Raw genomic sequence first — 12,407 nt, forward strand, 5'->3', positions numbered from 1 at the left:
TTGGCTGTATATACATGTTTTATTATTATATATATAAAGGTCCATTTAGTGATATATTTGCATTGCATTACAAACCCTGATTTACATGAAAATTTCATTTATTACCATTTTTTGGTGCCTTTTGTTTTTTTTTTATTCTCAGACATCTGAATAACAATCCACTCCTGATACAAATAAAGGACACCAAATTTTCTGAACCCTCCTCTCTGCAAGTGAAGCATTCGGTCAGTGATGTAACTACCTGTACAATGGTAGGACCCTGGTGAAAATGTTGCCTCCAAGCCCATGTTACACCATTGTATTTGACACCCGATGGCAGCAAGAGTTGGGTTCCCATAGATAAATATTATGTTAGCCTAAAGATCTGCAACTTGCGGCTCTGGAACTGTAGCTCATCGGACAGCAGGAGCTGCTGAGATTTGTAGTTCAGTATTAGCTGGAGAGACACAGGTTGGAGATCTTTGCATTAGGCAATTGATGCTGTGATTATTACAGTGATGAGCAACCTGCAGCCGTAGAGATGTTGTTAAACTACAACTCCAAAAACCTACCAAAGGGATTGTAGTTCATCAGCATCATCAAGGGCCACATTTTGGACATCCAAGGATTAAATTATGGTTTCTTTATTCACAGTGACAGTTCTTTACAAATATAAGTCACATCTGTACAAAAATAAGTGCTTTCTGCACATCTAATACTGTCGCTTGCCTCCCTCCCTGGCTTGGGGTCTTACTTTAGCTTAAAGATACGGTATATGGAGAACCTTACAAAGGCCAAGTAAGACTTATAGAAGGAGAGAAACGCTACACATGTGTTTATACAACAATATATGTATTTGATACCACCCCCCTCCAGAATACTTATGAAACTGAACATACAAGTCACTGCTTTGATTAAATAACATGGCTCACTCTTATGGTAAGGATGGGGGTCGGGAATCTCTATAAGATAAAGCAGAGAGGTGAATATTTGGATTTTTATACTCAATACTTCAGAAACTTAAAGGTGATCTTAAAGGGCCACTATACTCTCAAATGTCCCTACAGAATTGTGCTTAGTACAGCGGATTAACTATGTTGGCATACTTTTATGGGATCTCTCTGTACAATCTATGAGCAAAATACGGGGCTGTTCCTGCTGATTTGTGCTTAATACAGGGGAATATCTATGCTGCCATAGTTTTATGGGATCTCTCTGTACAGACTATGAGCAAACTTAGGGGACTGTTCCTGCTGAATTGTGCTTAGTACAGGGAATACCTATGCTGCCATAGTTTTATGGGATCTCACTGTACAGACTATGAGCAAACTTAGGGGACTGTTCCTGCTGAATTGTGCTTAGTACAGGGGAATACCTATACTGCCATAGTTTTATGGGATCTCTCTGTACAGACTATGAGCAAACTTAGGGGCTGTTCCTGCTGAATTGTGCTTAATACAGGGGAATACCTATGCTGCCATAGTTTTATGGGATCTCTCTGTACAGACTATGAGCAAACGTAGGGGGCTGTTCTTGTTGAATTGTGCTTAGTACAGGGGAATACAGAGTCCCATCCAATGTGAATGCAGTTGTATGTAAACACAGAGAGTCCCTGCAAATTTTTTGGACCATCCTCTTCCCCCCACTCGAGCAATGCAGAATATATATATATATATATATTAGAGCTCACTATTTAATAGTGTGCAATGAATGTAAACAACTTGGCTGAAACTGAGGACCTGTTACACTAAACTATTACTTACAATGAGGCAGCATTAGCTTACACATATATAAAAACTAATGATCAATAAATGATTGATTTCATTTCCAACAAGGCTAATAATGTCAATGTCATTTTAACATTAAATGAATCACTCTAATATATTCTGTGCCCTATAACCCATCCGTTAAAAGGTCTGACTCTAGATTTCAGAAGAAAAAAGTTTTTAACAAAAAACAAAGTAGAAGGATCCATTAAAAGGCGCCATATCCATCCCCACGGGCAGCAAGTGCAAAGGCCGGGTAGGTTTCATAAGTGGCATAGGCTGCTAGGTCTTGTCCAAGGGCAACGGCTTGTTTCAGCTGTGTGGCGGCTACTGCTGCAGGTGTGTTGGCAATTGTATATCCTAGGGCAGAAATGAAGTAAGATACTTCAGATAGGGGTATGGGTCAATAGAATAACGTCATCAGTAATATTTTAAAGGAGAACTTAAGCTTAACTAAAGAAGTAGCTAGAAATGTTGTACATGATGTTTTTGTGCTTCTGTACCAGCCCAAGGCAACCACAGCCCTTTAGCAGTAAAGATCTGTGTCTCCAAAGATGCCCCAGTAGCTCCCCATCTTCTTTTCTGCTGATTCACTGCACATGCTCTGTGCTGCTGTCACTTACTGAGCTTAGGGACCCACTCACAATATACAGTACACATAGAATAGAAATGTCACAATATAAGGCTGATTAGTAATTAATACACATAATTACTACATGGCAGTACAGAAACCAGTGTAATTAGCATCAGAATTTAATAATCAGCAAACCTGTAGCATCAGCTTATATTACAGCCAGGGAAGCTCATTTTCTGCTGGATAATTAGTGACGAGCCCTAAGCTTAGCTTCTCAACAGCCAATCAGAGACCACTGAGCATGTGAGTGTCACAGACACTTTCCAAGATGGTGACCCCCTGTGACAAGTTTGAAGTCCTGGATCATTGCTGCTATTGACAAGCTGAAACTTTAGCCTCGTGCAATAAGTTCACTATATAAAGTATGCCATTTTAAACCATGTTCATTATTAGGGTTTAGTTCTCCTTTAACATGCCCACACGGGGTAAAATCAGGTCAACCATCTTCATCATTTTCAAACAAAGCGGCCTCTCTTAGCTACCAATATGGGGACCTGGCATCTCTTTCCTCCCTTGTTTCCCTAATTTACATATGCAAATTAGGGTTATGATTAGGTTCAGGATTTGGCCGAATCTTTCACAAAGGATTTAGCCGAATCCTAAAATAGTGTATTCAGTGTATCCCTAATAAGAAGCCCATAATTGGATTAGTGCAGTGTATGGCCTAATATTTTATGTTAACACAAGACTTGCCTATCTCTGACAAATAAATGTTTAATACATACTCCCTGAATATAACATGGACATAAAGAATAAGTGTACCTGCAAAGGCTGTAGGGTGCTCTGCTGTCTCTGTTGGAATACCCAAGGTCTGAAGGGTGTAATCTGCTGCATACGTCTTGGCCTCATCCACTGATATGCAAAGCTTGGGTGGTGTGAAAGGGTAGCTAATAGAAACAAAAAATGTTGTACACAAGGCTAAGGATTCTGAGAACCAATGGAGGAACATAGTAAGCCAACCTGTGCCTTCCTTTAAGACTAATGCCATACGAGGGTTGATCTTGCGGAAGAAGAAGGCAGTTGCTGGCATAGGGACTGATTCTGGGGCAGCTTTTTTACGAAGGCCTAGATAAGCTCCCCTGGGATTTAGCTTAATTGACTTTATCATTATTATTACTATTATTTCTACAATAAAGAAGAATGGTTTCTGACTCTAAGATCTGCCAGTATTCAGTGTCCCTTACAGATTAAACCATGAGCCAATTCCATATTCATTGTAAAAAGGTTTCTATGAATGTCCAGAACAATCACCCACGTGCTTACATTGTAGGGTTTTGGCTAGCAAGTGCTGGGATGGTGACCTTGTAGAGAAAGAGCTGTCGTTGGTCTGGTCCAATAGCAGAGTGAAGCTGATACACTGGTTGTCCCCAGTTGTTCTTCTGGCAGATCTCCTCTAGAATCTAAAGACAAATCCCACACATGAAGGGACACAAATGTCATATTCATATTATGGAGAAAGTACACATCCTATGGGCATTATATATATACTATACTATACTGTATATCTATAGTATCATCATTACAAGAATGCTACTTGATTATGGACTATATAATTTATAATATAGAACTTTAATAAATATCATTATTATAATAATTATTATATAATTATAATTATATCAACATTTTGGCCCACTGTGGCTTTATTGTTATTCACAATAGCAGCTGTTGCGACAAGCTGGGGTTACATTTCCAGTTTTTTAATTGACAATTTCAGTGCATTCTACAGAAAATATATGGAAATCCTACATGACATCTGTCAGGATTGTGTCTTGGCTGAAGGAGAACTGGTTACACCTGGTTACACCCATAGTTTTAATGGTACATGTAGTCAGGACCAGCAGTGAAGAGACAGAAAGATATTACTTTGTTTAAAGGGGACCTGTCACCCGAAAAATATTTTCCATACCCTATTAGTCAAGCAAAATAAACTGCATTTACACAATATAAATTATTTGAATCTTGTTTCCTTCTGTCTGGGAATTCATAATCATAGCAAACAGGCAGGAGCCATTTTGTGAACACAGTTATTAATATTAATAATCATGTCAAAATATTGTTTGAGAACCAGAATGGGGACTTGATGTCCATACCTTTGCACTGGCTACATAATTAAATGGTAAAGAGATAGGGGGAATGTGGGGAGAACAGTGACTAGTAAGAGCTGAATAGAAAGTGAAAGTAGTTGCCTGCCCCGCCTCTATGCCTAAGGCATAGAGGAGGGGCAGGCAATATTTGATTGACATTAGAGATTTTTAAACGAGTTTACAACAGCCATGCATGCTTTACTAAAATAAGAATTTGGAATGCATGTTTAATTTGAAAAGACTTTTATTATACAGCTTTTTATGTCTGGGTGACAGGTCCACTTTAAAGGAACAGTTCAGTATAAAAAATAAAAACTGGGTAAATAGATAGACTGTGCAAAATAATAATGTTTCTAATATAGTTAGTTAGCCAAAAATTTAATGTATAAAGGCTGGAGTGACTGGATATCTAACATAATAGCCAGAACACTACTTCCTGCTTTCCAGCTCTCTAACTCTGAGTTAGTCAGTGACTATAAGGGGGGCCACATGGGACATAACTGTTCAGTGAGTTTTCAATTGATCCTCAGCATTCAGCTCAGATTCAAAAGCAACAGTTATGACCCATGTGGTCCCCCCTCAAGTCTCTGATTGGTCACTGCCTGGTAACCAATTAGTGAAAACCAAGAGAGATGAAAAGCAGGAAGTAGTGTTCTGGCTATTATGTTAGACATCCAGTCACTCCAGCCTTTATACATTACATTTTTGGCTAACTAACTATATTAGAAACATTTTTTATTTTGCACAGTCTATCTATTTACCAAGTTATTAGAAACATTTTAAATTTTGCACAGCCTATCTATTTACCCAGTTTTTATTTTTATACTGAACAATTCCTTTAAAGTCACTGAAATTATTTAAATCCATGTAATCATTATTTAAAGCGCTCAGAATTAAAGGGAATGATGGTCTGTCTGAGCTCAGTTCCCCGCCAGCCTTAAGGTAGCCATAGACATAACAATTAAGTTCATTGGTAACAGGAAAAATTGTTCGTTTTCAGTACAACATTTAATACTGAATCGTCAGATATACAGGTTGAAATAATAGAATTCTACCTGTTTCTAACGATTCAGCAGTAAACACTGATGTTCGGGCTCCTTCAAAGGATCGTAATCAAAATTTTCACACTTGGCCACTCAATGAGCTGACCGATATCTAAGTTTTTTGCCGATTGGTCAATTCATCTTGCTCCATACTTGCACAGAATATCGTACAATTCTAATCTGTGCATCTATGGCCACCTGTAGGCTCACAGTGTAATGCAACCCCTCACTTACCATGTTCTATTTTGAAGTGATGGATTCTGGGACTTGATGTCTCCAAGGAGGGGTTAATGCACACATTCTCTGGAAAGCAGAGGGACTTCAAGTCCCAGAATCCATCACTTTAGTTTATAATCATCATAAAAATCATATGAAAAGGGGATATATTACCCTCCCAGAAGAAGAACAGACTTACCTGTGGTCCAAGCTTAATGCCTTGTGGCTTTAAAGCAACGGTGGTCATTGGTGTAATCTCCATTCCTGGTAATATATCATAGAGTTTGTCATCAGCCCGCTTGTCTCCTTTCATTTGGAATCCAGTATATCCACGCCCCAAGCCCGTGTACGCCAAGTATCCCCGTCCTCCCAGTCCTCTTACTCCCGCCGCCCCTACAGGTACATTCATGTAAATTTCTAGGAATGCAAGAAGGCACCAAGCTGTATCAAATCAGCAGAAAATCACCCTGATTCTTCATGTCATCAAGAGGTTAGCCCAATGCACCACCAAAAGGATTGATGTAATAGGATTAATATGTTATGTCACAAATTGTATCCCATGCCCCGCATATCCCATTAAGATTTTGTAAGCAAAGAGGTTTATTAGAAGTTGCAATTGGGTTTGTTAGAAATCGATGTAGAATTAGGAACATATTGTCAATATCTGTATGAACTGTCCCTTTTAAATTAGCTTTTGATGAATTTTTAAAGAAGATCTACCCCACAATGTGTAGACTGTGTGAGTTAGGTCAGACTCATTGCAGCTCACATTCTTTAGTACTGAATTTTACTAAATACAGCTGATTGATGACTATCTTGTGTTGTCATCCAATGAAGGCCCCTGAAGCTGTAAGCTAGGACAAATGGCATAGGGCTCATATTGCAAGGGATTCTCCACTGGTGTCTTTAAGTTGGTGGAGACAGCCCAAACGAAGCTAGAAGAATTTAGGTGCTTCTACAACAATTGAAAACATTGGCAAGGAATACTTTCCTTGTGCCTAAAACTTTACATCCATCCTTGTAACTAATGCACAGGCCACAAATGAGTCAGACTCCCCAAATAAAAGAGACCCAGATGTGTCTTCAAAAGGTTCCCTAAACCATTGAACTCTATAGGACTTGATCTACAGCACCATCTAAGTTGATCTAGCTCCTTTGCTTGGAGAGATGGAGAGATGGGTCATCCCCCAGAAGACAACCATCAAGCCCAAAGGCTGGGAATGTCCTTTAGGACATAATGGCATAGGGCTCATGTTGCAAGGGATTCTCCGCTGGTGTCTTTAAGTTGGTGCAGATAGCCCAAACCAAGCTAGAAGAATTTAGGTGTTTCCACAGCAATTGAAAACATTGGCAAGGAATACTTTCCTTGTGCCTAAAACTTTACATTCATCCTTGTAACTATTGCACAGGCCACAAATGAGTCAGCCTCCCCAAATAAAAGAGACCCAGATGTGTCTACAAAAGGTTCCCTAAACCATTGAACTCTATAGGACTTGATCTACAGCACCATCTAAGTTGATCTAGCTCCTTTGCTTGGAGAGATGGAGAGATGGGTCATCCCCCAGAAGACAACCATCAAGCCCAAAGGCTGGGAATGTCCTTTAGGTGTGCTTGTATTAGAATAGTAGTATGGGTTAGATTTTATGGAAAGCTTTTTCCTTCATTTGAGTTATTTCCCTTCCATTTCTGAGAATCCCTTAATCCAGCACGACTTATGTTCTTTCTAACAATAGCAATTACACAGAAATGAAAAAAAAGATACAAGTCCTGATATGTCCGACAGGAAAGATTTATATGGCTAATGCTGGCAGCCTGATACTATCTCAAGGATGAATTATGTCTGAGAAGAAATATTCAATGGCTAATACTGTGCTGTGGAAAATCTCTTTGTTATCAAATGTAGTACATACTGACTGGCCCATTAGGATGTTATGGCTGACAGTTACTGTATAGGTTATATCTGCTAAATGGGACACGTATTAATGTCTGTGTCTTTCTGTTCCGGTGCAATTGGTTCAGTCTTGGGCATGAGTCTGACATATGATTAACATGATACAAATAGTAAGGAAAACAAGGAAATGAATGGGTTAACATGTTGCACAGAATAACTAGATATAACATGTCTCCTTGACTGAGGTCAGTGTTGTACAACTGAAGAACACAGTAAGGGTTTGAAGGGAACTGCAGAGCAACCGTGGGGAACATAAATCCACCCAACACATCTGTAGAGTAAGAGTATTAGGTCAATGTTGGATCACACTGACTACAAGTGCTGAATTGGAAGGAAAAGACTTTATAGCAACGCCAATCAGTACTGGACAAACACTACAGAAAAAGTAATGATTCATCCATATGCAGAGCATTTTGCACCTGTATCTTCAATGAACCCAGAGCCAACTGGAACAGCAACTCTCAAGGGGCACTGCCGTGGCAAAGTCAGGAAATAATCCAGAAAAACTTCAAGAATTTTGGTAAATAAAGAAAATCTCCTTCTCAATGTTTTAGAAAGATAGAAGAAGATATTGGGGCAGATACAATCCGGTGAGAATAATGTTTATTACGTGAAAAGTTATGGACGAGATTCAATTTGAGATGGAGTTCAATTCGGAAAAACTTATCTGGTGAAAATTCTATTCAAGTCTATGGGATTTTTCTCCTCGAACTGAATATTGTCCATGAGATAACTTTTTCTCACTGAATTAAATCTGGCCTATTATATTATAGGGTGGATAGCACTCGTAAACATAGGACATTAAAGCACATTAAAGTCTCACCAAAATCATAATAACATTAACATAGGTTTCTCATGAGCATGATTGCCCAGACAGTTGGACTCAGGCTTGAGGCTAGTCCGGTGTTTTCCCAGACTAGATTCAGCTAGATTTCCAATATAACAATCACTTCTTTTCAAGGAAAGCTCACCCATCTCCATTTTTCACCCAGAATCAGGAAAAATACTTTTATTTTATGTTTTTTTAATAAACTATTGCCGCAGGAAAATAATGTTGATTTTATGTCGATGTGAATATTGTGTAGATAATAATCGAATGTACACGTGTCATCCCCATTTCCCAATTGATTATAAGAAAATTCCATTCTAGGGTTTCTCACCATTCAGCACATGCAATGGGCTTACCTCTATTTATGCACAAATTAAAGCAGATATTATTTTCCCAAATACTCAGTAATGGAGCCTACTTTCCTAATTGGTTTATTCTGATTTTGTTTTAGGATCAGATATAACTTGGGATCATAGATTGCTCTGAGCACTTTGTTATGAGCGATCTGGTGGTGCAACGCAGATACTGGACTGCTAAAATCAAACAGTTGCCTAATTTTTTGGCCCCCAGCCCCAAACAGTAATGTCTTTGGATGGTCCCACTAACCTTGTGGTAGATAATCTGTTTTGCACGCAGGAATTGCTACTGTGTATCATTTATGACATCCAGAGCCTTCTAGACATCTCACAATCTAACCCAATGTTCTCTTCATCGGGCCACATTGTCTGCTAGTGACATCACTTCTGGCCTGTGCTTGGACCAGGACTAGCCAAATATCTGTTGATTTGCCTAGACCATTCCATCTGGTAAAGATCATATAAGCCCATGGATGTGGTCCTCTCTTGATGAATGTGGTCCTCCCCAAATGTGATCTGATCATTGACTCAAGGACCAAACAAATAGGTCAGTGCCTATACAGATCTGCAAGGAGAGGACCTCATCAACAGCTCTGGATCTGCAAGCCTCGCCAAAAGGTTTATGGTCAATTCCTGGCCAGATATCAGTCAGACAGGCCATCACTGAACAATAAGCTACTGACTTTTTCTACAGCATCTAAGTCTAAAACCATGTTTGCATGCGTACAGATAGTTTAGGTCCCTTTTGAACACCATAGGGTGGGGCTTTTGTTTAATAAAAGAGAAAAAAGATGGCTGAACACAGCAGAGCTTATCATAAACATATTGTATTCATTTGTAAGCATAGCTAAGATGTCTCATCACCCTACATAGTAAAATTCATATTTATATGAATGTAAATATTTAAATATCAGCCATTATAATTTTGTTTATGTTGGTGATACTATCACCAGGATATTTAAGAACCATATTTAAGAGCCTCCTAATATTCATCCTTAATATTTAGGATAGCTCAAATAGGCTGGTGAAGGAAGTACACAATACTATAGCCCGAATTATAATAATTAGTGATTACCTCTGACAGATGGAGGCCGTACAAGGCTGCGGTTGTTGACGTATCCTTTTACAGGAGGAAACTGAATGCTAGGGATGGCAGCTGTGTAAGCTGGGGGTGCGTAGAAAACGGGCGCCCCAAGATAGGCCGTAGTTGGGTCATAAACATGGCCAATGGTGTAGGTATATTCCCCTTGAATGGCTGCTCCTCTGCCTCCAGTTCCTCGGGTATACCTAACATAGCTTTCTTTGTCTACTGGCTTGGCCAAGGTGACTTCTATAGGGGAGCCATCAATGATCTGCAAAAAGAATGGTAAATTGATTGTGTGCAGAACCTGATGGGCATGTGGAAATGAGTGAACACTCAAACATCTGTAAAATGTATATGGCTGTGTGCTGAATGTCTACTATAGAGTACAGTGGGGATAATAGATTGTGGCTGTGGGATAGCAGGTATAGTAGGGAGAGATGGTGCCTATAGTAACAGTGGGATAATAGTCTCTGGGAAGGGAGTGTGACTGTGGGATAGCAGGTATAGTAGGGAGAGATGGTGCCTATAGTAACAGTGGGCATAATAGTCTCTGGGAAGGGAGTGTGACTGTGGGATAGCAGGTATAGTAGGGAGAGATGGTGCCTATAGTAACAGTGGATAATAGTCTCTGGGAAGGGAGTGTGACTGTGGGATAGCAGGTATAGTAGGGAGAGATGGTGCCTATAGTAACAGTGGATAATAGTCTCTGGGAAGGGAGTGTGACTGTGGGATAGCAGGTATAGTAGGGAGAGATGGTGCCTATAGTAACAGTGGATAATAGTCCCTGGGAAGGGAGTGTAACTGTGGGATAGCAGGTATAGTAGGGAGAGATGGTGCCTATAGTAACAGTGGATAATAGTCCCTGGGAAGGGAGTGTGACTGTGGGATAGCAGGTATAGTAGGGAGAGATGGTGCCTATAGTAACAGTGGATAATAGTCCCTGGGAAGGGAGTGTGACTGTGGGATAGCAGGTATAGTAGGGAGAGATGGTGCCTATAGTAACAGTGGGATAATAGTCTCTGGGAAGGGAGTGTGACTGTGGGATAGCAGGTATAGTAGGGAGAGATGGTGCCTATAGTAACAGTGGATAATAGTCCCTGGGAAGGGAGTGTGACTGTGGGATAGCAGGTATAGTAGGGAGAGATGGTGCCTATAGTAACAGTGGGATAATAGTCTCTGGGAAGGGAGTGTGACTGTGGGATAGCAGGTATAGTAGGGAGAGATGGTGCCTATAGTAACAGTGGATAATAGTCTCTGGGAAGGGAGTGTAACTGTGGGATAGCAGGTATAGTAGGGAGAGATGGTGTCTATAGTAACAGTGGGATAATAGTCTCTGGGAAGGAAGTGTGAACGTTGGATAGCAGGTATAGTAGGGAGAGATGGTGCCTATAGTAACAGTGGATAATAGTCTCTGGGAAGGGAGTGTGACTGTGGGATAGCAGGTATAGTAGGGAGAGATGGTGCCTATAGTAACAGTGGATAATAGTCTCTGGGAAGGGAGTGTGACTGTGGGATAGCAGGTATAGTAGGGAGAGATGGTGCCTATAGTAACAGTGGGATAATAGTCCCTGGGAAGGGAGTGTGACTGTGGGATAGCAGGTATAGTAGGGAGAGATGGTGCCTATAGTAACAGTGGATAATAGTCTCTGGGAAGGGAGTGTGACTGTGGGATAGCAGGTATAGTAGGGAGAGATGGTGCCTATAGTAACAGTGGATAATAGTCTCTGGGAAGGGAGTGTGACTGTGGGATAGCAGGTATAGTAAGGAGAGATGGTGCCTATAGTAACAGTGGATAATAGTCTCTGGGAAGGGAGTGTGACTGTGGGATAGCAGGTATAGTAGGGAGAGATGGTGCCTATAGTAACAGTGGGATAATAGTCTCTGGGAAGGAGTGTGACTGTGGGATAGCAGGTATAGTAGGGAGAGATGGTGCCTATAGTAACAGTGGATAATAGTCTCTGGGAAGGGAGTGTGACTGTGGGATAGCAGGTATAGTAGGGAGAGATGGTGCCTATAGTAACATTGGGATAATAGTCTCTGGGAAGGGAGTGTGACTGTGGGATAGCAGGTATAGTAGGGAGAGATGGTGCCTATAGTAACAGTGGATAATAGTCTCTGGGAAGGGAGTGTGACTGTGGGATAGCAGGTATAGTATGAAAAGTTGAGGGCCTAACACTGTGTCTGTTCACCTTTACTTGAGGTGCAAATCTGAACATGAATACCTTAATGGAAAGAGTTTGGAAAATTATATTCTGAATGGAAGGGTTTGGCAATGTCAGGCCTTAACACTAATAAAAAGTCTTGGGAGTCCTCACAGTGTTGATAAACATGGAACACTGTTGTTCATTGAGGCCTGTCCTACCTTTCCATTCAAAACATTCATTGCATCAACGGCATCAGCACGATTTCTGAAGTGCACAAACGCATAATCTCTGATTTTCTTTACTCGTTCTACAGACCCTGTG

General features: G+C 40.4%; 1 protein-coding gene across 4 annotated transcripts in view; it reads right to left on the reverse strand.

The window, feature by feature from the left end:
• The window catches only part of a1cf.L (APOBEC1 complementation factor L homeolog), a 28,036-nt gene continuing 15,629 nt past the window's right edge, over nt 1-12,407 (reverse strand). Inside the window, exons 7-12 of one of the 4 annotated variants that reach the window (XM_018224490.2) lie at nt 12,305-12,402; nt 9,934-10,210; nt 5,922-6,139; nt 3,643-3,779; nt 3,142-3,266; nt 1-2,105 (exon numbers count right to left, since the gene is read on the reverse strand). In XM_018224490.2, coding sequence (XP_018079979.1) covers nt 1,954-2,105; nt 3,142-3,266; nt 3,643-3,779; nt 5,922-6,139; nt 9,934-10,210; nt 12,305-12,402 — 1,007 coding nt within the window. In that variant the 3' untranslated portion in view covers nt 1-1,953. 4 annotated transcript variants of the gene reach the window in all.

The sequence above is a fragment of the Xenopus laevis genome, chromosome 7L, assembly GCF_017654675.1.
Source record: "Xenopus laevis strain J_2021 chromosome 7L, Xenopus_laevis_v10.1, whole genome shotgun sequence".
Lineage (NCBI taxonomy): Eukaryota > Metazoa > Chordata > Amphibia > Anura > Pipidae > Xenopus > Xenopus laevis.